We start from the raw sequence: 27077 nt of genomic DNA on the forward strand, positions 1-27077 counted from the left end.
GAAGCACTATTCTAAGAGACATTTAAGGTCCTTGTGTCTAAATATGAGAAGGTTAAGGAGAATAATTGATCAGGAGAGTGTGCATGGAGCCTTTTTTTGACGGTTGACTTCATAGGCAAGCATCTGAGTTTTCTGTGGAAAGTGTGCTTTCTTGTGTATCAATATCTTATTTTAATAATTAGTCATAGCTGTTATTATTTTTAAAAGGAATAACATGCCAGTAGATTCCTACAAGATAGAGCATATCTTAAGCAGAATCCCCATATATAAAACAGGTAAAATGAGAATTGTCCTACTGAAGTTAGGGGTAGGGACCAAACCCTGATCACAAGCTTCCTTCATTGCTCAGGAGTGGCCCTTGAGATGCCTTCATAGAATGAGAGAGCTCAAAGATCACATTTGAAAACCACTTCACCAAACAAGCTCGTAGACTTTGTGCTGTGGCGGCCTGAGCAGGGGGCAGGCTGGTGGCAGCATACCCTAAAACCATGCTGAAATAGCCTCTTGTAGGTGAGACTTGAATCAGTACTGACATTGTGCTGAAATGTGCAAAACTGAAACTGAAGTGTTGATATCCAGTGCTGAAAACCCTGTTGTACACATGTAGAAAGAGACTCACGGGGGAACCTGGTGTGATCAAGGTCTTAGAGGGTCAAGGATGGAACTAGAACAAGAGCTAGGATCTTCTGATTGTTGGTTTGGTGTTTTTTTCCCACTTATTTGAAAATCTAATCATGTTGCTTTCCTCCAAAATTTAATTAAAATTTTTTTATTTACTGATTAGACAGAGAATCTATTTGTTGTTCCACTTATGTATGTACTCATTGGTTGATTCTTGTATGTGCCCTGACCAAGGATTGAACCTGAAATCTTGGTGTATTGATTATAACCAACTGAGCTACCCTGCCAGGGCCTCAAAGTTTAATTTTGAGAACATGTTACCATCTTTCAAAATCTAACTATGTGCCTTTTTCCTCATGTCTCTAGTTTTCTGGAAATCTATAACGAACGAGTGAGGGATCTGTTGAAGCCATCTGATCAAAAAAAATCCTATACCCTGCGGGTCAGGGAGCACCCAGAGATGGGGCCCTATGTTGAAGGTGAGCCACTGTGGTCCTAGAGGTCTGAGACCAAACCAGAGCGAGGGAAACCCTCCTAATGGTCATTCATTCAGTCAACAGTTGTATAATGATTACTTACTCTGAACAGCTACTGGACTAGATGCAGGGTATGTACTGATACATAGAAAAGAAAGTCCTCTTCTCGTAGGCAAGCTTATACTTCTGTGGGCATGAATCTGAAAACAGCACTTAATTACAAGCTGTGATGAAGGCTAATGAAAAAATAAATGGATGTAGTGATGTGGGTAAGTGGTATGGGGAAAGGTGAGGTCTGCGGTGTCAGATCTAGCATGGCCTGGCTGGTTCCTGGGCCGGTTAGTCTTCTTTTCAGGGTACTTTCTCTTCCATTGGCGGTGGTAGGGAGATGGGGAGATATCAGGCACAGGGCAGGGTCTGAGCTGCTTCCTCATCACGCATGATATTTGGTGTTTGGTACCACGTGTCTTATTCCATTAGGTTTAGTCTTACTATTAAGTAGGAACAGTTGAGTTCTTCTGTGGAAGAAGCTTTTACTCTTTCAGGCCACGCATAAGAAGTAACATGTGTATTTTATGCTCTTCTTGCCTCAGCAGTATACTCATTTAAATCCTGACAAGGTGAGGGACATGAAAGATCAAGAGTTGGTCTCTCTCTGAACAGGGCTTGGCTAGTGGATGACTCAGTAGGTGTGCCAGTCATGATTCTGCTACCTGTATCTTTCCCCAAACTTTCCATCATAAATGACAGACTGAAAACAACAAAAAATACCACTTCCTTTGTTGGGAGCCAGTTGGAGTTTCCTTTGTCCCAGATGCTGGCCTTATCTTACTGAGCTTTCATCTTTCCCATGTATATGGCCTGTACAATTTTTACTATCTGCTTATCCCTTCCTTCCTTCAAGTTGATGTTTTTTTTATATTTCATCCAGCTCTTTTGTTTGTTTCAGGACCTTCTTTTTAAAAAATTTCCCCCCAGTTTTATTGAGATATAATTGATGTACATTACTATATAAATTTAAGGTTTACAGCATAATGGTTTGACTTACTCATATTGTGAAATGATTACCATAAAAAGTTAACATCCATCATCTCATATAAATACAATAAAAAGAAAAAAACTTCTCCCTCTGATGAGCACCGTTCGGAGTTACTCACATAACAATTTCATATACAGGGTGCCCCCAAAAATCTCTGCACACTTTAACAGCTGGTAGCTCAGTTTTGAAAATGAAATATATTGTAAGAAAACCTGCCTTTATAATTATCCCAAGTGTGTGTATACATTTTTGGGGACATCCTATATATCGCAGTAATGTGAGCTGTAGTCATCATGTTGTACATTATTACTTCCCTAGTACTTAATTATAACTGGAAGTTTGTACCTTTTGTCTACCTTCCTTCAGTTCTCTCTCCCCTCTACCCCCACCTCTGGTAACCACACATCTAATCTCTTTCTATGAGCTTGGTGGTTTTTTTAGAATTTACATATAAGTGAGCTCATACAGTATTTGTCTTTCTTTGTCAGACTTACTTCAGTTAGCATAATGCCCTGAAGGTCCACCCATACTGTTTTTTAATGGCTGAGTAATATTCCATTCTGTGTGTGTGTGTGTGTGTGTGTGTGTGTGTGTATGTATACATTGTATATATATGTATACATCATATATATATGTACCTATATCTATATATATCTATATCTTGCAACTTAATTTACCCATTCATTCATTTGATGGACACTTTGGTTGTTTCCATGTCTTGGCTATTGTGAATAATGCTGCTATGAACATGGAGGTGCAGATATCTCTTTGAGTTAATGTAGGAATGTTTTCTTTCTTCCTTTTTATTTTTTCCATCACCATTTATCCCCTCTAGGAATATTTTCTTTAAGAAAGCATAACGACAAAACTAGTATCACATCTAAATAATAACAATTCTTTTTTAAAAAAATATTTTTCTTATTGATTTTTTACAGAGAGGAAGGGAGAGGGTTAGAGAGTTAGAAACATCGATGAGAGAGAAACATCAACCAGCTGCCTCCTGCATACCTCCTACTGGGGATGTGCCTGCAACCAAGGTACATGCCCTTGACCGGAATCGAACCTGGGACCTTTCAGTCCGCAGGCCGACGCTCTATCCACTGAGCCAAACCGGTTTGGTAATAATAACAATTCTTTACTAAAAAACGTTAGTCAGTGTTCAAATTAGTGTGCTAACATTTAGAGTAACTGTATTTAGCAATGAGCCTATGTAGTTACTTTGCTCCTGAGTCTCTGATATAGAGATTCACTAGCACAGTTATGATGGCCCTTTTTGATTTGCTAAGTAATCAGTCATAAAAATTTACTTTCATGTCTTCAACTTTCCACCTATCTAAATCTTCCCCATTCTACAGTGGCCAAAGTCAAGTCTTACTTCCTCCATGGAGCCCGCCCTGACCACTTCTCTGATTTCCTGAGCATTGATTATCCTACTCCTGTGACACTTGGCCAGATTGTCATGTATAGTATAACTACTCATGACTGTAAACTGCGGGAAGATAGGGACACATCTACTGTATGTCAAACTGAGTCTGTTATATTGTGGGGAGATAGTACCTGTACACTTCAGGAATTTAATGAAGACCAAATGAAGTATTATATGAAACTTTTTTTGTAACCTACATAGCAGAATTGTAAGGGATTTTATTGTTATTGATTGGTTGTTGTTGACGTAACTGCTATATGAATTAGTCTTAGATTATAATCTCTGTGAGGGCAGAGACCTATGTTTCCAGAGCCTATCACAATACTTAACAGTAGGCTTCCAATAAATATTTGATTTAATTTATTATTTGAATGATTTAGAAAGTTCTCTCATGTCTATTCAATAATATAAAGTAGAAAAAAATAAAGTAGAAATGATAAAGTTCAAGAACTAGAGGGAAAGGTTAAACTTTACCAAAAATGTTATTTAATTTTTTTCTCCTTCACAAATCTGATAGGTTTATCTCAACATGTAGTTACCAACTATAAGCAAGTAATTCAACTCTTGGAGGAGGGAATAGCAAACAGGTAACACATTTGTTTGTTCCTATCATTCTTTTGAGCCTCATCCTTCAGTCCTGTGTTCTCATCCCCCTTTGGCATGTATGATGATATCTACCTCTGCAGCTCCCAGCTCCTATTCAGGAGGCCTTTCTCACCACAGTAATGTACCCACGGTAAGGTGCAGTGACTTCAGATTTAGTGCTCTTCTCACTTGTAATGAGATGGTCTTAAACTGAAGAATGATTGACTTAGATTTAGGTAAAGGGAAGGCTTTCCTGACGTAACATTGGAATGAATTTATTTATTTATTTTTTTAAAAAATATTTTTATTGATTTCAGAGAGGAAGGGAGAGGGAAAGAGAGATAGAAACATCAATGATGAAAGAGAATCATGTATCAGCTGCCTCCTGCACTCCCCCTACTGGGGATTGAGCCCACAACCTGGGCATGTGCCCTTGACTGGAATTGAACCCAGGACCCTTCAGTCCACAGGCCAACACTCTATCCACTGAGCCAAACTGGCTAGGGCTGGAATGAATTTATGAGGGAGACTGAATTCTATCTGGCTTAAGCAGTATTTGTCTTTCTGCACTGTAATTCAAGATCTACTTTTAAAGGTCTTTCTGGCACTATAAGATTAATATTCTTTGTTTAATCACAACATTCTCTGTCTTTGAGGTTTCTTCTCCAGCAAGTTCTTTACCTCCCCTTGTCTTTATTTAATGGGTTCTTGGGGATATTCTTCCAATACTACTCTTTAGTATTCCCCTTTTCAACTGTGATTTTTGTTTCTGTTGCTTAAAAACAAAGTTCTAATGTAGTTTAGCATGAAGATACATTCCCTTTTATTCTCCGATATCAGTTCCTAGAATACTGCTTCTGCCTTCATTGGACCATCTCCTAAATATACTGGACTAAATATGGATGTTTTATGATTCTCATCTGTAAGCCTCAACACTAGCATTTCTTGTGTTCCCCATGGATCCTCAAGGATTCACCAGACATAAACAATCCTCGTCCTAATTGTCTTGCCTTGTATACGTAGAATCACAGCAGCTACCCATGTTCATGAGGCCAGCAGCAGATCCCATGCCATCTTCACTATCCACTACACACAGGTTGGTTTCCTCTTATATCTGGTTAGATTTCTTCCTCTCCTAGTCCCTTTTGACTTCTTCCATTTACAGGTCTAGTAAGCTGTGCACCTAGAAAGGGTAGAGGCATTTAATAAGACTAATTAAAATATCTTCTACTTATTTTTACTTTTAACATTTCAAAGAACTTTCATATCTGTGATCAGTATGAGCATTTAAAGCAAATAGCAAGATTGAAATAAAAATAACCGTTAAAATGAAAGAACAGAAGATTCACTTCTATTATGATGGAATGAGGAGGTCAATAAACCCTATCCCCAAAAAGCAACCATAAAGCTGGACAAAACTGTCAAAAGTAACTATTTCTCTATTCTAAAAATAGATCACAGACATATGATAAACTGAGAAGCATAAATTCAAGAAAACTATTGAATGTACACTGTACATATGAGCTGTTTAGTGTACTCAAGTATAGTGGACTTTCTTGGGCTGCTCCCATCCCTATCTCTGTTAATAAGGCAGTTCAATCAGGGGAGGGAAGGTTGTGAAAACCAGCAGTTTTGTTGCTGCTGGTACCAGAGGTGTTGATTTGGGGCATTGTCAGTTAAAGTGGTGATCTCAGTGGTAAGTGAATAAGGAGGGCCAGTGGCTCCATTAGTCTCAGATTGTGGTTCTGTTTCAGGCAAGAATGAACTGGCAGGCTAACGGGATTTAACAGGGATTCTGAGAGATGATACAGCCATAGGGGCTGTGATGAGATCCACACATATCCTGTGCACATACACAGCAGAGACTAAATAGGCTCAAGCCAGCCACACAGCCCTGACTGGCAGCATCTGCACATACATGCAGAGGAGACTCAGAGGGCCCTGTGACTAGTGAATGCTGGGGTAAACTTAAAAACTGCCTGACCTTTTAATTTATTCCCTAGCCCACATAGATCCGTCAACAGAGAGTAGAAGTCTTTTTGGCTCAAGGTATTTGATGACAACTTCTGACCAATCTTTGCCTAAATACTAAGCTATGTAGATACAAGGGTGGCTCCTAAGAAGCCAAGCTTAAACTTGAAAATAACCATGGGAAAAACCTACTAAGACTGCTTTGTCTGCATATTAGGGGAGACAGATTTTAAAGATTTATTCCAGGCAAGTTACCAAACAAAACAACCACTCTACCACCCTAAGTAGGAAAAAAATCAGAATAAAGTGGTGTTACAATATATTATCTAAAATATCTAGTATTCAACCAAAAATGATTAGACATGGAACACAAATAAGAAAGTGTGACCCATGATTAAGAAAAAAAAACAAACAGTCAATAAAAACTGGCTCTAAGTGCTCCAGATACTGGATTTAGTATACAGTGGCTCCAAAGCAGGTAATAAAAATATATTTAAAGAACTGAAGCAAACCATTTTAAGATTTAAAGAAAAGCATGATGACAATGGCTGTAAGAAATTTCACTAAAATGATATAAAAATTTTTTTAATGGGAATTCTGGAATCAAAATGTACAATAATTGAAATGAAAAATTCACTAATGGAACTCAATAGCAGATTTGAGATGGCAGAAGAATTATTTTTGAAGAAGACAAATGCAAATTGAAGAAAAATGAACAGAGTCACTCAGACCTGTGGAACAAAATCAAGTCTGCCAACATAAATGTAATGGGAATTCCAGAAAGAGAGAAAAGAGAATAGTCATAAGAAAATTGTGAAAAATAATGGCCAAGAAAATTCCCCAGATTTGTTCAAAATCATTAATCTACATATCTAAGATGCTTAAGAATGCCAAATAAAATAAACACAAAGAGAGCCATACCCAGACACCTCATAGTGAAACTGTTGAATGAGGAAGAGAAACAAAATCAGCTAGAGGAAAACGACTTGTTATGTACAGAACAATTACATGATTAATGGCTGACTTATCATCAGAAGTATTGGACACCAGAAAACAGTGGTAAAAAAATAAAACTGTTAACCAAGATTTATATATGCAAGCAAAACTAGCTTTCAGAAGTGAAGATGAAATAAGGACATTCCGACATTGAAAACACACACACACACACACACACACACACACACACACACACAACAAAAACAAAAACAAAAAACCCACCCAGAATTCTTGCTAGCAGCCTATCTTACACTAAAGGAAATCTTCCAGGCTAAAATAGAGTGATATATTCTTTCTCATTTCCTCTAATGTCATTAAAAGAATAAAATTTTATATAAAACAATAATATAATGCTTTATTGTTTTTTATCATATGTATACATTGTCATCATGAAAATAAATAGAAAAACAACAATTATACTTCTGAACACATCAATAATTACATTAAGTGTGAATGGATGAGGATACAAATTATCAAACTAGGTAAAAGCAAGACCCAACTATATGCTGTCTATAAGAAACACTCCTTAGATTAAAAGGGATAGGTTGAAAGTAATGAGATGGAAAAAGTTACACCACATAAATAGTAACTATAGGAGAGTTAGAGTACTATAATAGTGTCAGACAAAAAAAAAAGAGAAGAGTTTAAGACAAATACTAGAGACAGGCATTTCATCAAGAAGATACAACAATTTTAAATGTATGTGCTCTAAAATTGACAGAATTGAAAAGAAAAATAGGCAATTCAGTAACAGTAATTGGAGATTTCAGTGCCCCACTTTCAATAATTGGTAGCAACAACTAGACAGGAATTTGCAAGAATATAGATTTGAGCAACATTCTCAACCAATGTGACCTTACATTTAAAGAATACTGCACTTAACATCTATACGCATATATAGGCAACTGATTTTTTAACCAAGTGGCAAAGGCAATTCAATAGAGAATGTCTAGTCTTTTCAACAAATAGTGGTAGGACAATTGGATATCCATATGTTAAAAAAATAAAAACAAAGGAAGACAACTTTGATCTATACCTTGTACTTTATCTAAAAATTAATTCAAACTGGATAATAGACATAAATGTAAAACCTGAAAATATTACTCTTGTGGAAGATAACATGGGAGAACTTTTGTGATCTTTGATTAGGTGAAGTTTTTAGTTATGACACTAACAATACAAATTGAACAAAAGAACAAATGGAAATTTGGAATTGGTCAAAATTTTAAACCTACTCTTTGAAAGACACTATTAGAGAATAAAAAGAAAAGCCACAGATTGGGAGAATTTGTAAAACATACATATATGATAAAGTATTTGTATTCAGAATATATAAAGAACTCTCCAAACTTAATAAAACAACTCAAATCAGTGGTAAAAATTTGGAGCCAACATTTCATTAAAGAAAATATACAGATGGCAATTAAGCACTTGAAAAGATGCCCAACATCATTAATTATTATAGGATGCAAATTGAAACCAAATAATATATCACTACTCACCTTTTAGAATGGCTAAAATTAGTCCTAGCCGGTTTGGCTCAGTGGATAGAGCGTCGGCCTGTGGACTGAAGGGTCCCAGGTTCGATTCCTGTCAAGGGCACATGCCCAGGTTGTGGGCTCTATCCTCAGTGAGGGATCAGCCGATCAATGATTCTCTCTTGTCATTTCTATCTCTCTCCCTCTCCTTTCCTCTCTGAAATCAATTTTTAAAAATCTATTAGATAAAATGGCTAAAATTAAAAACAGTGATTATTCTAAATAGTGGCAAGATGTATAGGAACTGGAGTTCTCATACACTAACTACTGGTGGGAATGGAAAGTGGTACAGTAACTTTTAAAAACAGTTTCTTTAAAAATTTAACGTATGCCTACCATGTGATCCACTCCTAGGTATTTTTCCCAAGACCAAAAATTGTCCATACAAAGACTTGTAAACAAATATTAATATTTGTACTTGTATAAAATCTATCTTGTAATAAATTATAAAATTTATTTGTAATTGTTCAAAACTGAAAACAACCCAAATGTCCATCAAGAGGTGAATGGATAAACCATGCAATGGAATACTACTCAGCAATAAAAATGAATGAACTACTGATATACACCTCAAAATGTATGAATCTTGAGATAATTATGCAGTGAAAGAAGCCATATAGTGTATGATTCTATTTATATGAAATATCCTGAGAAGACGAATTTATAAAAACAGAAAGTTGGTGCGTGGTTGCCTAGGGCTGGGGATGGGAATGGAGACTGACTGCAAACACACTTGAGGAAAACTGGGAAATATTTTAAAGCTGGATTTTTGGTGATGGATGTACAACATTAAAACAAAACAACAAAAAACATTGAATTAAAGAGGGAAAAATAGGGAAAAGTACTTTTGCTCTTGAGGGCTGGATGCCCCTGAATATAATAAAAAGATGCAGAGTGCTTTGCCCCAGTGGTCGGCAAACTGCGGCTCTTTGGCCCCTTGAATGTGGCCACGAAGTTTCAATCGCACTGTACGTGCGCGCCCGCACGTGGTATTTTGTGGAAGAGCCACACTCAAGGGGCCACAGTTTGCTGACCACTGCCCTAGACCATCGATTTCCAACCCGTGTTCTGCAGCACACTGGTGTGCTGCAAAGTTTTAAAACATGCAATACCTGACTATTTAGTCAGGGGTGCTGACCTTTTTTCCCTTAGAATGTCAAATAAGAAAAATGAGTACAGCTGACACAATAGCCACGCAGTGTGAAGGATCAAAATTATACCTAATTTTTTGTGAGATCAGCAAATAATGCATTTTTTGGTGTGCCACATAATTTTAGTAATTAGTTTGTGTGCCATGAGATGAGAAAGGTGGAAAGTCGCTGCTGTGGCCAGTTAACCTGATGTGACTCAGGTTAACAAGAGAGACAAACCAAACCTCCAGCAGGGGCCCAGCCTGCTGTGAGAGTGGGAGCCCTGGAGGAGAGCTGAGCATTTGCCTGGTAAACTGTACTAAAATTCTTGGTGTCCCTGAACATTGTGTTCTGAGGACTTTTGGGGGATTTGCCCAGTGTTTTCAGTAGAAGTCTTGCTTATATTTTCAGTGAAGTAAGGACCCAGAGCTTACTGATTGTATCTATCAGATATTGAGATCTCATCTGGCATATTTGAATATAGATTTTTTGGAATAAGTTGGCTAAAAACCCAAAATATCACCTTGGCTAGGAGGGTGTCTAAGAGGAAAAAAAACGCATTGTTCCAAATGACAAAGTTTAAATGTGTTTTCTGCCTTAGGCGGTCCTGGAGAATAACCTCCCCTCTGAAGTCGCTAGCAAGATCAACCTTGTGGACCTAGCAGGCAGGTAATTAGATTTCAAAGCCAAGGGGGAATTACTCCCTTGGCAATGACCTTATTCTTGCTCATTTTTTAAGGGAATAATCTTGTTCTAACCTTTTTCATATTTCAATAATCCTGAGGAAATTACAAAAGAAACATATTCTTTGAATACTAGGTTAAGAAATTATAGCTTCTAGGAACTGAAAAGTTCTGTGTCGGGGGATCTCAATCCTAGTTGTCCATTAAAATCACCTGGGACCTTTTAAAATTCCCAATGCCTGGGCTGCACCTTAGACCAAATAAATCAGGATATTAGAGGGGTCAGGGGAGTTCAAGCATTGGTAGTTTTTAAAGCACTCAGTGCTAGCCAGAATTGAAAACTGCTGCTCTAAAAAGCATACTTTTTTCCCTTTGACTTAGTTTTGATTTTGTGCATCTCTCTACATTACTAAAAAAAGTTTTGTTTTATTTTTTAATATTGTGGCATTGGGGAAAAGACACTGTCTTTTAAGTATTAGAATGAAGCATGAATTATAGTCACATGTCCAGAAAGAAAGTCTTGGGGACAATGTGGTCACAGAAAAGTAAGATGAAATAAGGAAATTTTCTTATTTTAAAACTGCTAAATAATTAATATGGTACAGCATTCCCTTAAAAACTAAGTGCAAAAAAACCCAAAAACAACTAAGTGCTATCTGGAATGAACTATACCAATTAATCAGAAGTATAAATTTTGACTATTGCCCATTTATTTAAAGAAGGAATTTGAGACAGTTGACAGTAATGACACAGATACCATAAAGCCATTAATGTGTGAAATCTTACCTAATAGACAAACATGTAAATTGACTGCACCTTTGCTATGCTAACCAGCCAATAATGAGAGTATGCAAATTAACAAAGATGGTGGCTAATTTGCATACGTAGGCTCCAAGCGGTGGAGCAAAGCCTGACGTCCCAGGGGTGGAGCAGTGAAGCCTCACAGCTCCAGAGCTGGCTCCGGCTGGAGCTCGGCCAGAGCAAAGGCCTGGGTGCTGGAGGAAAACCAGTGCCAGCAGCCAGGGGAAAGGAAGGCCTATTGCACAAATCTCTTTGTGCAACAGGCCTCTAGTAAAACAATAAAGGCAGAGGGGAAGTGACTATACCAAACGCTATCTATCTATCTATATATATGAAGCCAGCGACCGTAACACTGTAACGACTGGTCACTATGACACCCACTGCGGCCAGCGAACCAGCCCGATCTGGGGTGGGGCCGGCCAGCCAATATCCCATGGCTCCTCCCCTGCCTCCCCGCCCCTCATTGGCCTCTCCCACCCCGATCAAGGGCCAGGCGGCCGGCCAACCCCCTGTGGCCCTTCCCCCTGACTGGCCTTGCCCCCAATCGGCCCGCCCCACCCTGATCGGCCCTCAGCCCCTCCCCACAGTAGGCCCTGCCCCTGATCGCCCCCCTACCCCAATAGGGGCGGGGCCATTGGTCAACATCCTGCAGTCCCTCCCCCATCCAGTTCTGCCCCTGATCAGCCCCCCAACTCTGATCAGGGGCAGGACCGGCCAGTCAACCACCCATGGCTCTTCCCCCAGGCTGCTGGCTTCTGATTGGCCACCCCCATCCCTTTTGGAGGTGGGGCCGACCAGCCCACCATCCACAGCCCCTCCCCATGGCCGGCCCCACCCCCAGTCAGCCCCCACCACCCCGATCAGCCTGCAGTCCTCCCCCCAGCCAGCTCCACCCCTGATTGCCCCCCCACACCAATCAGGGGTGGGGCTGGCTAGCAACCTCCCCTGACCCCTCCCCCCAGCCCCATTCGGGGACGGGCCTGGCCGGCCCCCTGCCCACAGTCACTCCCCACAGCTGGCCCCACCCCAAAAGGCCCCCCCACCCCAGCTGGCCCCTGCCCCCAGTCAGCCTGGCCCTGATCGGGCACTGATTGGGGCAGGCCAGCCGGCTCATCTCCCGCTGTCTTCTCCTCCTGACAGGCCCAGCCCCAATCCACCAATTGGGGCTAGCTGGACCCTACCAGTGCATGAATTTGTACACTGGGGCGCTAGGCCTATATAATAAAAGGTTAATATGCAAATTGTTTCCTCAATGGGGAGTTTGAGCAGGGGCGGGGCCAGCTGGCCAACCTCCCGTGGCCCCTCCCCCTGGCTAGCCCTGCCCCTGATTGGCCGCCCCATCCTGATCAGGGGTGGGGCTGGCCCACCAACTGCCTGTGGCCCCTCCCTCCAGCCGGCTCTGCCCCCAATCAGCCCTGATTGGGGCAGACTGGCTGGACCCCACCTGTGCACAAATTCCTGTACTGGGCCTCTAGTGCCAATATAATTATTATGAGTATTGCATGTAGCTGTAAGTACTTTGGCAACCAAAATAAAAACAGAAATATAATGAATTATTTGATTTTTAATGCCTGAGAAACAGAAGAATACTAGTTCATTACAAGATGGTAACTTTTTTTCTGGAATTGAATTCTAAAAGGAATTTATTATGTGGGTCTTTTATGTGATGTACAACATAATGAATAGTATCTTCAGCAATATTGTAAGGATATTGTTGTCTTGTATGCTTTGTTTTTGTTTTCATTGGCTGCTTTAGTGAAAGAGCAGACCCCAGTTACTGTAAGGACCGGATCACTGAAGGAGCCAATATCAACAAGTCTCTCGTGACTCTGGGAATTGTCATCTCCACCTTAGGTATTTGGCTGATAGACTGGATCATCAGAGTGGGAGGGAGACTTTGGGGAATAACTCATGTATTTTCATTTTGTCAAAATGGGGCAGATACAAGGTTCTTTTTGATATAGTTACCTTCTGGTTTGGGGCATAAAAATAGATATTTATCTGTTGTTTTAGAATACAAGTTGGCCATTATCTCTGTACTCTCATTTTAGAAAGAAGAGAGACTAAAAAATTGTGTAACTCAAATAGTGCATGTCATGAATCCAAAGTCTTGTTTAGAACTCGAACTTAAAGCATCTTCTTGTATGCAGAAAGGGATTAGGAAGTGCTCCCTAGGTGTTGTTTTCTTTTAATGCATTTGTTTCAGGATTTCTTTTTTCTTCCTATTTTATTATTTTTTGTATTTTAAGCCCAGAACTCTCAAGTATTCAGCAGCTGCCAGAGCCTTAGCAGTGTAACCAGAAATGGCGGTGACAGTGGGATTTCCAGCTCTTCTGGGACCAGCATTGGAGGAGGACCCTCTCGGAGGCAGTCCTATATCCCATACCGGGACTCCGTGTTGACCTGGCTGCTGAAGGACAGCCTTGGAGGCAACTCCAGAACCATCATGGTTGCCAGTGAGTAGGAAGCTGGGGCTGGTTCTGGGTTAGGACTGGTACTGTGCCTCAGAGAAAGGGCCATGACCACCCATTTCATCAAGGGTCTCTTACACAGATGGACAGTAACAGCAAGGCAAGTGGTTATGGGCTGGGTCAGAGGGCTCGGCATGATTTTAAACTTTCTTGTACCTTAGCTGTGTCTCCTGCACACAGTAGCTACAGTGAAACCATGAGCACACTGAGATATGCATCCAATGCCAAGAACATCATCAACAAGCCACGGGTGAATGAGGTGAGACCGTCATCTGAAGTCCTGGTCTGTTATCCTATATAATAAAAGCCTAATATGCTAAGTGTCCGACCGTTTGACCATTCAACCAGTCGCTATGAAATGCACTGACCACTAGAGGGCAGACACTCCGACCAGTAGGTTAGCGTGCTTCTGGGGTCCGGCCTATCAGGACTGGGCAAGACAGGCCGGACATGCCCTGGAGGCCTCCCGCAGTCTCTCCCTGGCTGGCCAACCTCTCATGGTCCCTCCCAGCTAGCTGGCCCCAATCGACCTCAATTGGGACTGGGCGAGACGGGCTGGACACGCCCTGGAACCCTCCTGTGGTTCCTCCCCAGCTCCGATCGTGCACCGGTGGGGTCCCTTGGACTGGCCTGTGGGGATCGGGCCGAAACCAGCTCTCATACATCCCCTGAGGGGTCCTGGATTGTGAGAGGATGCAGGCCAGGTATAGGGACGCCACTGGTGCATGAATCCGTGCACCGGGCCTCTAATACTTTACATAACAGTCTCCTTTTGTTATTCCCCTTGCTGATGTCATTTTTTTTTTAAGCCAGTCAAGTTTAGCAGTGTGATGTCATTCTTTTTAAGTATTTCTCTCTATCTCTCCTCTTGCCAAACTTGTTCTCTGAGTGATAAGGAAGTGAAATTCTTTTTTCTAGTGTTAACACCCTTCTCTCATATCTCTACTGACTTCATTTATAACCTTTTGTGAATAATTTATTTTAGATATTTCCCTAAGACCATTCTTAACATCCATGGTGTACCAGTGCCACTATAAGAAAGATTATTTTCTTATTTATTTATTTACTAATTTTATTCCGAGTTTATGTTAATACTAGTACATGCTTATATGTTGATGCATGCAAATGGTAGTTATGTCTCTGTTTCAGGCTAAAATAGGCACATAATAAATTCATTAGTTTTGAAAGCTGAATAGTAATGAGAATATTCCAAAAATTCCTTATCTGCTTTGCAATTTCAGTGAAAAGTTCCATAGCAGTGATTACAAACTGGTGTCCAGTCAGATCTAGCCCATCTGTGGACTATTTTAAAAGGCAACGTAATTGTAATTAGCTCTGGCCAGGTGGATCAGTTGGTTGGAGCATCTTGCAGTGCATCAAAAGGTTGCAGGTTCCATTCTGGTCAGGGCACATATCTAGGTTGTGGGTTCAATCCCCAGTCTTACAGGAAGCAACTAATCGATGTTCTCTCTCTCTCTCTCTCTCTCTCTCTCTCTCTCTCTCTCTCTCTCTCTCTCTCTCTCTCTCTCTCTCTCTCTCTCTCTCCCTCCCTCCCTCCCTCCTATGTCTCTGTCCTCCTTCCTCTTTCTCTAAAATCAATAAAAACTTGTTTTTAGGTGAGGATTAAAAAAAAGAATGTAATTAAACAGGTACTAAGTTTAGTTACAATACAGAAAGATTAGCACCTACTATCTGAAATGCCCTGGCATTGGTGTTACCTGCCTGACCTCCTGCTCTAGGAGAGTGATTCTCAAACTTTAGTGTGTATAAGAAGATTCTGGAGGGTTTATTAAACCACAGCTTGGGCCCCAGCCCTCAAGAATTTCTGATTTAGTAGGTGTTGGGTAGGGACAAAATTTGTATTTCTAACAAGTTCTTACTCCTGGGATCACATTGTAAGAGACTACCCCAGAAGGTACTTCCCAGGAGTAATCTACTTCATCCAAGTTAATTGCATGAAGCATCTCATAGCTTTCAGGGCCTGACATCAATCAGTGTGACTGAGTTCTCTGTGTTTCAGGATGCAAACGTAAAGTTGATCAGAGAACTCAGGGAAGAGATCAGAAGACTGAAAGCTGTGCTTCTGAGCTTCGAACTGGTATGCAGGCAATCAGAACTTGTGTGTATTCAAGAGCTCCTTTTCTTCCCCAGGAATCTGAGTCCTGCTTCATTGTGTTCTTAATTAAGTAACACCTGTGGAGCAGAGGAAGGTGCAGAAACAGGATGGGGATTGCTCTGGTTCCCTGTGTAGTTTCAGATGGAGTGGACATCCTCGTAGTCTGTCATCTCTGTTGTCCAAGGGCATTTGCCTGAATGCTCTTATTCTGTGTGTGGGTAGATATGGGGAATGGGGCCCTCCAGAAAAATTTCCTTGAATTCACCTTCTTTGTGTCAACCTGAGCCCAAATACTTAGGCTTCTGATTTATTTCTGATTTTAATTATAGTCTTTCCCTTATCTGCATCTGATGTCCCCTCACAAGAGTAAGGGTGGGACCATGAAACACAACTCTTTCTCTGTGCAGAGAAACTTCATTTCATTGAGTGAGAAGGATGGGAATCTGAAGGAGCTGGTTCTCCAGAACGAACTGAAGGTGGGTGTGTGAGGTGGACCCCGTTGTGCTTTACGTCACCCTGGGAGGAGGTCTGATCTCCATCATTCCTGTGCCCGGGCTGTTCCCTCGGCAGCACAGTGAGGTTCTGTCTGGTGTAGAGATAATTGTTGTCTTCACTGGGCCTTGGATGGGGGATTTGTTTGTCTGAAGGGCTGGTGACAAGCTTTCTGACTTTGTTTTTTTCTCTTAAAGATTCATAACTCCCTTTGGATAGTGACAATAGCTTAGAAAATACAATTTATTTTCCAGTTAGTAAATCAACCAACCAATATGTACTCATTGAGCACCAAATAGGTGCTCTGCATGATGCTGCAAGAGATACAAAGTAATCCCTGCCGTCAAGTGGCTTGCAGTGTAGTTGGAAACACATTTAGAGAGTGGTTAAATGTAGTAACTGTTAGACGAAAGACCTTAGGGAAGGAAAAAAACCATGATGGCTTGGGATTTTCAATGCAGCTATTACATTGCTGGAGCTGGAACTCAGAGAACTTGAACTAGACCTGGAAGAATTAATAAAGTTTGTTAGGTAGGTAGAAGGGGTAAGGAATTTGGGGTGAGAGAGGGATAACATAAGCAAAGCCATAGAACTGGGAGGATGAACAGATGTGGGAGGCCAGGGGGAAGCACACAGTGTGAAGAAGGCTAAGCTGTCTGGAGAGGGTGCTCCTGGTAGAGGTTAGGAGAGCTAAGGTGAGGGCCAGTTTGGGAGGTGTGAGCCAAGGTGGTGATAATGAGGAAGTATAGTAGGAAAATTACTATGACAGTTGTATGTAGGATGGATTGAAGGGAGGGAAGCCTGGAAGCAGAGAGACAACCAGAAAAGAGATTGCTGTCATGACCCTGTGTGAGGGCGGACATAACATTTTGGGTGATTAGATTAAGTGGTGATTCCCAGAGACACTTAAAAGGAAAAAAAAAAAAAGGCAGGTATTATTTGATGACAGGTTCTATTTAGATCCTGCAACCAAATGTCTCAATTTCCAGTATTCTATTACATCATCCTATGTGTTATTAAAGTATCCTGGCTATGTCAACATATTATTATCCAAACTAAACTTTAGGACTGTATCATAATCCAGAAGTTTCTCAGAAATTCTCTGTTTAAACATATGTCCTAATCTGGGACATATGTTTCCTAATTCAGAAAATATTGTATTTCTATACATAAGAGATAAAGAGTCAAAATCATTCCAGGCTTATTTGTAGTTTTGCGTTATGCAGGCCAGCAGAATTCAAGGGGGCTTGAATCTGCAACGGGCTGGCTATCCCGTGATGTTAGGCAGTGGAGGAGTTGGTGAGGGAGCTGGCCAGAGGGGGGCGTGTTCAGCCGTGCCTCCAGGTTCGGTGCCAGGTTGGCCAAACTAAGCCAGAGCGACCTGCTGTTCACCTCTGCCAAGTCCCAGTCCAGCTCAGCCTTTGGTTACCCTGTAATTTTCAAACTTCAACTCGGGGATTAAAAATATTTTTTGTAGGGACATAAAATAGTATGCAAACTTGGCATAGTTTATTTTCCTTAAGTATTGCACTTATGAGAGAAGTATTTAGGTGAATTCGGTGTCTTTTTCAGGTTCCTCGGTTCTTCCACTTCCAGGATAAGCTGCCTGCCTAGGCATGAATTTCCACCATAAGAAGGAAAAAGGACTCTGCATTCAATATTATTTGTTTGCATTCTCTAGATCAGGGGTCCTCAAACTACGGCCCGCGGGCCACATGCGGCCCGCCGAAAACATTTATCCGGCCCGCCCGGTGTTTTTGCCGCCACTGCCTGTCCTGCTTAGCAGCGGACTCGTCCCGGGCCCGCAGTGCGCATGTGTGGAATGCCTGAGGGACAGTGAACTGGCCCCCTGTTTAAAAAGTTTGAGGACCTCTGCTCTAGAAGGTGTTAAGGCCTCTGAGTCTTGGTATATTTATTTTTAAAACTGATCCTAATACATAATAAGCCCTCAGGATTTTATTGTTGTTACTTTATTACTATGTGGTGTTTCGGGCCAGTTGACTTCTCTTGTGCTTTGTGGTTTTTGAGCCACGCATACACTCACATTGGAAGTGGAGGTGCTGCTCCTTGAGAAAGAAGTGTTGGTCACAAAAAGCCTCCCAGGATGGCTCACATAGAAGGGGATGGGGAGAGGGGAATATAGATGTCTGACTATTATCTCCATCAATTTAAAACATCACCTGTATACTGTTTGTCCCCAGTTATAACAATAATACATGCTGTGGCAGAAAACTTTAAAAATAATGAGTTTCTATTTATGAAAGTAGCACTTGCTTTTGAAGAAAACTTGTAAACACAGAGATTTCCTAGAAGAGGTGCAGGGGCCTCTGTGGGGCTTTGAACAGTAGCAGTGAGGAGAGTAAGGAAGTAATACCCGGGGAGGGGTGGGGGATCAGACCAGGATGCCACCTCAACTTTAGTCCTGCTTCCTGCGCCGAGTCTCTGAGACCACCTCCTCTGTCTCTGCAGATAGACCAGCTGACTAGAGACTGGACTCAGAAGTGGAATGAGTGGAAAGCCCTCATGGAGCATTACAGAGTGGACATCAACCGAAGGAGGGCTGGGGTTGTCATCGATTCCAGCCTGCCTCACCTGATGGCCTTGGAGGAGGATGTGCTCAGCACAGGTGTCGTTCTCTATCACCTCAAGGTGAGTAGGCAGGTGCATTCCCTCTTCCCGAGCTACTGGCTCCAGAGGTCAAGGAGGGAAAAGCCAGGGGAAGCAGCCAAGCATTTGTGAATTGAGACAGATGTCCCAGTGCCGACTTCAGGTTTGCCCTCAGGAAACGGTTAGCCAGCCAATTGGGACCTGTTTGGCTTTTGTATGAATGGAGCAGAAAACTGGAAATCAGAACAATCAGTTTTCTTTTGTAGTTGCTGCTACTGTTGCTTTTATACAGTTTGCTTTTGTTCTCTGAACCTTAATTTCCTCATCCTATATAATAAAACCCTAATATGCAAATTGACCAAATGGCATCACGACCAGCAGAACGACCGGTCGCTATGATGCGCACTGACCACCAGGGGGCAGATGCTCAATACTGGAGCTGCCCCCTGGTGGTCAGTGCGTTCCCACAGGGGAGCGCCGCTCAGCCAGAAGCTGGACTCACTGCTGGCAAGTGCAGCAGTGGTGGCAAAAGCCTCCTGCCTCTGCTGTAGGTGGGCAGTAAGAAGCAACGGGTCCTGGACTGTGAGAACCCCAGACTGTGAGAGGAATCAGGCCTTAGCTGGCAGGCGGACCTCCCCCGAGGGGTCCCAGACTGCGAGAGGGTGCAGGCCGGGCTGAGGGGACCCTACCCTCCCCCCCACCCACCCCCCGTGCACGAATTTTGTGCACCGGGCCTCTGGTTTTAAAATAAGAACGATGCTGCTTTATTCCTTTTCTGGCTTCCTGAAACACACGAATGCAGGCAAGGAAGTGAAATCCTAACCTTAAAGTACCATTGGTGCTCCTGAGCTGTGCAAATGCAGGCTGCTCACAGATGGCTAACAGGGCAGTCAGATGATTTGAAACAGTTTTCTTTCAATACTTCCCCATGTCACTCAACCCCCAAATCAGTAAAACGTGCCTCCCAATTCTCCATTACTAGGTTTACTTGGGAAAGAAGAGAGGAGAGAGAAAGTAGATACCTGAACCTTAGAGAAGCATAAGGGAGAGTCTAAAGAGGTGAGGGGAGTGGTGGCAGGGCATGACTTGCAGCTGCCCAGAGAAAATACAATGAATAAGGCTTTCGACAAAGGACCCTGCTCACCTGGTTCGTTGTCACCTAGAGGCAAGGTCCTCATTTCTAAATGAAGCAGTTTGAGAGTCAGTGACCCATGGTAGATAGTCTTACATCCTGACCTCATAAAAAATGTCCTGCTGTGGGACAGTCTCTATGGAAGACAAAATATACTTTACATGGCCAAAATCCCTGTGCTCACTGAAAATCCAATACTCATTCTCATAATTGTCCCCAGCGGACATTGAAAAGGAGCAGAGTTTATGGGGCTTGTGTAATGCTGCTGTTATCCCTGGAGAAATTAGACTCCTAACGCTGCAGTGCACGTGGTAGTGAGATGTTAGCAGAGCTCATCGTGTGCAGAAAGTCTGTTCTTAGGATAAGCCCTGAGGGAGTTGTCAGAGACTGGGCCTCTCAGACAAAGTTAAAGTAGCTTATTTTATGATACACAGAGTGCAGATGATCTCAGTGAAAATGCTTCAGGCAGAATCTAAATCCTAAAGGCTATGGATCCTTCTCAGTCGGAGCCACAGGGAGAGACTGGAAGTCTGGAAGAGACCAGGTGGATTAAAATGGTCAATATTTGAGTAGAACTGATCTGATATATTGATTGCATGTGGAAGGAGCTGATGAAGTTGGAAGTCAAGTGGTAGAGCTTGGGGTACAGCTGGGGGTCAAAGGACACAACTGCACGTCTGAACGTAGAGGTGCTGGTTTTCCTGCTGAGATGTGCACACCCAGGTGGCACTCCCTCCGGGTGCGTTTCCAGTGAGCCAGGGCATGGGGTTCCAGTGAGTGCTAATCCTGGCATTTCTGCATATTATGTGCCCATTTTCCCCTTTTCATTTCTTTACACCCTGGTTTGGGGAATGTAATAGTAATCACTCAGGATTCTCTCTTGTTTGTTTTTTGCTTTGCTGGCTTGGTTCCAGAGCTGGGACTAGTCACTAGCAATGCCCTGGGAGCTGTTTTCCCTTGAGCCACCTCAGGAGGAACCTCAGGTGGAAGGGGGCCCAGGGAAGGATGCATAGAGCACAGGTTACTGGTATCCTACACTTCCCCACATATGTGCCTTTGTGCTGCTAATGGCCCCTGGGTAAGGAGGCAGAGGGGCAGCAAGCACAGGCACCGGTTCAATCCTGTTAAACACATGCCATCACATTTTCTGGTTGTTACTGCCCTGCAGGTCTAGAAGTGGTGATGTGCTGTGGCTTTCATCCATTGAGGTGGAATGTGCCTCCTCGTCAGGGTGACCCTGAGCCCACAAGAGGGGTCTTGACCTCTTTCTGTTGATTCTGTTTGGCAGTGCTGGGAAGCCAGTGTCCATTGGCTTGTGTGATCCTCAGTCGCTGAGCAGAAAAGTCTGGGCTCTGGCTGTTTGTGGGTGTGCATGTAGAGGGAGGCGCAGAGCATCATTCGTCACTTCTGGAGTCTTCCTTCTCACAGCTCTTTTGGAGGAGCTGCAGGGACCACCCCTCTGGCTGAGAACAGTGAAGCCTCAGCTACTGGAGCGGTGGTATGCTGAGGCTGGAAAAGCACGGAATTCCAGCCAGAGCTCTCCTACTTAGTTTATGGGTTCCCTGGGCAGCTTATACCCCATCAGCTTCAGATTCCTTGTCTATGAACGGGATAATACCTACATTTTGGGTTAAAGGATTGAATAAGAGATGCCTGTAAAGCACTCAGCGCAGTGCCTAGCGCATAGCGAATGGTTTACTCGGTGCACGACGAATACGTATCTAAACTCAGCATCTCTTTGCCATTTGCTGCCTTCCTCAACAAAGCTATGTGGTCTGAATTGTCAGAATCAAAGGCCAAAGGCCTTGTCTTCTACTAACCTTGTGATTCATTTATACTAACTCCTGTTTCCCCTCCTCTCTTACACTCTCTTCCAGTCCTTTTTTTTGATTCTAGATGTGCTTTTGTCCTATTCGTGCTTTATCCTTCTTACAATCTGGTGTCTGTTAAACTTCATCTGCGGACCAAGAAGGTAAAAATCTTGTGCTTCCATTCACCTGTGTGTCTGAGACTAACTGGACCACATGATCCTCAGCCCCTGGGAGAAAGCTATACCTGTGTGCCCACTTCCTCAGACTAAAGATCTCTGATGGCCATGGCTATTCCCTAACTTCAGGCTATAGGAGTTTGCCAACACTTGTTGGACTTTGCAAAGATATGGTGCTGCTTTGTTACATATTTTTTGCCCCTACCTTCTCAGGGTCATTCTGGCTGCAGAGTGAGTGGGCAGAGCAGTCAGAACAGCCTGAACCAAAGTTGAGAAGTGATGTGGGAAAAGCTGGGATGGGTGTGGGAAGACAGTGATAACACTCAAACAAGTGGACTCTCCTCTCGGGGCAGGGCTGTGTCCTTTTTTATTCTCATTTAAATGGCTTTGTTTTTCCCTTTAGGAGGGGACAACAAAAATAGGAAGGATTGACTCAGAGCAGGAACAGGATATTGGTAAGTGACAGAGCGTATGGTCTGACACTTTGTGGCAGGTACTCATACCTGACAGGTTTCTGCAGAGGAACCGATGGTGCTCTGAGGGGAAAGGATCTTTGAAGTCCTAAGGGGCTGCTCCTTTTGCTGCTAGGCTGTGGGACTGCAGCTCTGTGGCTGGGACATGATAGGAGGGGGCCCACATGTGGGAGGATCCAGGTCTAAGAGGTTTCAGGTGATGGCTCTTCCTCTCTTGTCGTGATTTGAGATCTTCCAGATGTGGATTCTGATCTCATGGGAAGAATGGAGGAGGTGTTCCCCTGGGCCATGCCTCCACCCAGGTGACCCCCACCTCTTCTGTAGTCCTGCAGGGTCAATGGATCGAGAGGGACCACTGCACTATCACCAGCGCCTGTGGGGTCGTCGTTCTGCGGCCTGCCCAGGGGGCCCGTTGCCTAGTCAATGGCCGGGAGGTCACTGCCTCCTGCCGTCTGACCCAAGGTAGGACTGTCTGCAGCCCTGTTTATGCCAGAATGAGTGACGGACCAGCTCCATTCTCATGGGCTGGACTCAGAACTCACTGAAGCAGTCCCTGCACCCAGAGATCGGAAGGTTTCCTAATACAGTCTTCTTCGCGTGCATGAAGAAGCCCTAATTCTTGGGCCCCAGAATGGAGAATAAATCTGAAATTCGTCCCTGTGTTTGTTAGCTCTGTGTCATTGGGAAAGTCTCTGAGCTTCAATTTCCTCATGTAAAATGGGGATAATAATAGGATTGAATAGCAGGAAGTGTGAGGATTAAATGAGCTAATTCATGTAATGTTGTTCTTAACAGTGTTCTTGGCATTTAGTAACCACTCATTATCATTTTTACTGTCACTATTACTATTATTATTCATCTGTTTAAGTTCTGTCTGTCCTTTGAGGCTAAGCTTACATTGCTCCTCTTCCATGAAGTATTCCCTGACTACTACACCTGGAACACATCTTGCTTCTCCTTTGAGTACCACACTCTTCCTGTTCATCTCCTTAGTTTGATGCATGTGCTGTGCAGTATCCAATGAATATATATATATTTATTGGCTCAGCTGAATTATCCACTTGTTGAGGGTAGGACCTTCATCTCCCAGAACAGTGCCCTGCATGTAGTGTATACACTGAACAGGAACTGTTGATTGAATTCTCATCTGCCTCTATGCCACAGGAGCAGTCATAACCCTGGGGAAAGCACAGACATTCCGATTCAACCACCCAGCAGAGGCCGCTGTCCTTCGGCAGAGAAGGCAGGTTAGCATGCTGTGCTTTCGGTGTGGCTGCTGGCCTCCCTCTTTCTCCTTTCTGAGGAAGGAGTTTGAGCTTTGTTTGGTCCTCTTGGGAGGGTGGAGAGGGTTGATGACTGCAGTCTTGCTGTGCTTTCTTCCTGTTCCCAGGTCGGAGAGGCTGTTGGTGGTAGTGGCTCTTTGGAGTGGCTGAACTTGGATGGGGATGTCACTGCCTCCAGGTTGGGTCTCTGCTCTCTGCTTGGGAAGAAAAGGTGAGAAACAGCTGCTCATTCTTCTGTGTAACCTACGAGTTTTTCTCCTCAGTCCATTACAACAGGGAGCTGGGAGGAGATGAGGGTACGCAGCCAAGGCCGGAGTGAAGCCTGGTCTGCACCAACGTGGAATGTGATCTGAAGATGCTGAGCTAGCTGCTTGGCTGACAGTTGGCAGGGCAGTGGTCTTGGCCCTCATTTATTTCCTCTTTGATACTCCAGCTTTCTTCATCGCTGAAAGGCATGACATGTGTTTCCTATCCCACTTTCCTCTGTCAACAAGATTTAAATGTGATGTTTGTAGGCAGCTTGGATACAGCTTCCGAACTTACCTCCCTGTAAACCTCTTTATCTTCCACGCTGCCTGTGTGGGAGCTTGCGGGTGTGTCACACAGCTTCCAGGACTATGGCTTTCTCTGAGTTTTTAAAGACATTGTGGGACTGAGACTCCGTTTTTTTCTCTTTGCCAAGAGTCCAGAACTGCATAGCAGGGCAGGGCCTCCAGAAACAATGTGAAAATATCTTGGGGGTCTGCCCTCTCCCATCCACTTCACCAGCACTGTAACTGAAGCATGGAGCCAGAGTTTTGTGTGTGATTGGTGGCAACTACTTTTCTTCTTCATAGTCATTTTCCACCCATTTCTTCATAGAATTTCCTTCCAGATCTAGATACCTGTGGATTTGGCACTGGGAACAGTGGTATCCTTCTGTTCCCATAGCCAAAGTGGCTGCTGCCTTGGGGACTTCCTTCAGAAATGTCAGCAGGAGATTCGGTGCCTTTGAGACTGCCGGTGTCAGGTGCTGTCCAGCCCCGTGAGCACAGGGCTCCTGGAAGGGTTCTGATGGCACTTGGTCCCTTGGTTCCTTCACAGGGATCCAGCTGCTCTTTCCTCAGGCCAGGTGAATGCAGTGGCAGCTGAAGATAGTCTTAAGTCAGACCTTGTAGTGAGGGATGTTGGATGCAGGAGTGGGAGTGCACTGGTGCAGGTATGTGAAGCAGGCACATCCTTACAGCGGGGCTGCTGAGGGCCAAAGGATTCACCAGAGTCTAAGGAGGAACTGAGGGTTCAATGGGGGGACTGGTAAGGTGGGAGAGGGTCAAGTGCATCAAGGTCAAGATGGACTCAGGACTGAGGCTGAGGCTCTTGCTTAGTCAGAGTGGCCCTCCCTTTTTGTAATGAGTCCATGAAAGGAGACCTTGTTTAGGTAAGATTTCTGTTGGAAAGATGCACTAAGATCTGTTTTTCCCAGAGTTCAGAGGCTTACAGAGAATGGCTCTGCCACTTAAAGAGTGAGGATGATGGGGTTGGATAAAGTTGCTTCGCTTCCTGGCGATGACAGAAAAGCTGTGTGACCTTCAGCAAGTCTCTGAGTCTATTTGCTCCTCTAAGTAAGGGTACTGCCATCTCTCTCCCAGGGACCCTTGAAGTAGGATGAAAGAGCTAGAACATGTGGAGTGCTCTGCCAAGTACCTGACATCCCACAGCTACAGCTCCCTAGTGGGAGGTTCTTGTGGGGAGCTGTCCAGGAATGCAGCTTCCCTTTCGCTTTCCTGTCCCCATCTCACCCAGCTGACCAGAGAACACTGGTCTCCTGTCCTTTTACGGCTTTCTTGGGCTCTCTAGCTCCACAGGCACTGACATGACCTTTCAGTAACACTGAGAAGGCGCCCTTTCATTCAGAGAGGACAGAGAGATTGGAGAGTCAAGGCTTCCCACTCGCTGCCTCCACGCTTCAGCACCAGCTCTAGAAGCCTGTGGGCTGAGCTGGTCCTGCCCAGCTGCCGTAGCCAGCATCCTGTGCCAGTCCTGGTAGAGGTTGGGTGTGTGGGGCTCTGGCCTGTGATTGGGCAGAGGGACTGGGGAGAGAACCCATGAGGGTGGAGAAAACTGCCTGTTGTCAGCTGGGTTCCCAGTGGTGTGTGGCTGCATCTCCATGACAGTCTTTCCTCTGCTTTTGGGTGGGGTTGGCTCCCAAGCCTCTCCTTGTCCTAGGCTTTCTTTCCCTCCCCTTTCTCTCTGGAGGAGTACCCGTGGGGAGCCTGCAAAGCCAGAGCTGACTCCAGAGAGTTGCGGAGCCTTTCTCTGTAAGCCTCTGACTCCAGGGGAAATTGCCAGTCTGCCTCCTTTCCTCTTGCAGCAGTGATCTGGACCAGAGAGGGGTTTGTCCTTGAAACTGTTCTTTGCAGTTTCCCATTTGGAATTTTGGGGACTTAACCTTAAGTGCCCAGGGCCTGGGAGACACTGTCATTGCTGCTACCGCTACTGCTGCATTAGTGAGCAGACGCTGCTGCATTCTGCTGCAGAAGCTGTCAGACTCAAGGCGGCCAGAAGGGCACCAGGCAGCAGCTGGGGGAGGCAGGAGCCACCCAAGATGAAGGGCAGTCATCTGAGAGAGACAGAGGTCCTTGGCTGGCAGGTACCTGAAAACTTGTCCTTGGTAATCAACCCAGATATGTAGCATAAGGTTGGTATTTTCTTTTTCACTTGCTTTTTGGCTGACGTACTTAGCAGGGGAGCCATTTTCAGCCTGATGGCAGGTGGCATCTTGGGTGAATACGCATTGTCTGCAGTGATCCTCTTAGCCTGCCCGCCTCATAGGCCTGATGCTGCTGTGAAGGAAACTACTGGGTTATTAGCAGCTGCCACTTTCCAGGAAGAGGGCTAGAGGGAGCGCACCTCTAGGGAGAAGGAAATTGCAGTCAGGGTTCGAGATGGCAGAGAAGGAAGCTAAATGCTCTCAGGGAATTCAGAATAAAGATCCCGTTCCTGCCCCGGGCATCTGATGGTCTGGATCTTAGCTGAGTTTGTCTGAGACCCTCAGATGGGCTTATGTTGGAATTCAGCTCTGTGGTCAGACAGATTTTGGAGCAGTAGTGCAGGCATGACACGTGTATAAAATGTTTTCCTGCTTTTTCTGTTCATGTGGCATTAACTGGTTTTTTATTCCAATTACTGTCCCTAGCCTTTTGCCTCACATGCATCGAAGAGTTTCTGTCTCTTTTATGTACATTCCACTTTGTGTATTTGGCCTTTTGCC

The 27077-nt window shown here is 43.8% G+C and overlaps 1 protein-coding gene across 6 annotated transcripts in view; it reads left to right on the forward strand.

Moving 5' to 3' along the window:
• The window catches only part of STARD9 (StAR related lipid transfer domain containing 9), a 101143-nt gene that overhangs the window by 37178 nt on the left and 36888 nt on the right, over nt 1-27077 (forward strand). For 4 of the 6 annotated variants that reach the window (XR_004966030.1, XR_004966031.1, XM_036298917.1 and 1 more), the window contains exons 7-20: nt 988-1100; nt 4080-4149; nt 5171-5243; nt 10384-10451; nt 13023-13120; nt 13516-13722; nt 13899-13996; nt 15758-15835; nt 16183-16329; nt 18815-18994; nt 22475-22526; nt 22869-23006; nt 23709-23791; nt 23935-24038. Coding sequence is in view for 4 of the 6 variants with exons in the window: in XM_036298917.1 (XP_036154810.1) it covers nt 988-1100; nt 4080-4149; nt 5171-5243; nt 10384-10451; nt 13023-13120; nt 13516-13722; nt 13899-13996; nt 15758-15835; nt 16183-16329; nt 18815-18994; nt 22475-22526; nt 22869-23006; nt 23709-23791; nt 23935-24038 (1509 nt within the window). In the remaining 2 variants the exon portion in view is untranslated. The remainder of the gene's footprint in view (nt 1-987; nt 1101-4079; nt 4150-5170; nt 5244-10383; nt 10452-13022; nt 13121-13515; nt 13723-13898; nt 13997-15757; nt 15836-16182; nt 16330-18814; nt 18995-22474; nt 22527-22868; nt 23007-23708; nt 23792-23934; nt 24039-27077) is intronic. The other 2 variants (XM_036298925.1, XM_036298928.1) reach the window with 1 other exon arrangement.

The sequence above is a fragment of the Myotis myotis genome, unplaced genomic scaffold (genome assembly GCF_014108235.1).
Source record: "Myotis myotis isolate mMyoMyo1 unplaced genomic scaffold, mMyoMyo1.p scaffold_m19_p_1, whole genome shotgun sequence".
NCBI lineage: Eukaryota > Metazoa > Chordata > Mammalia > Chiroptera > Vespertilionidae > Myotis > Myotis myotis.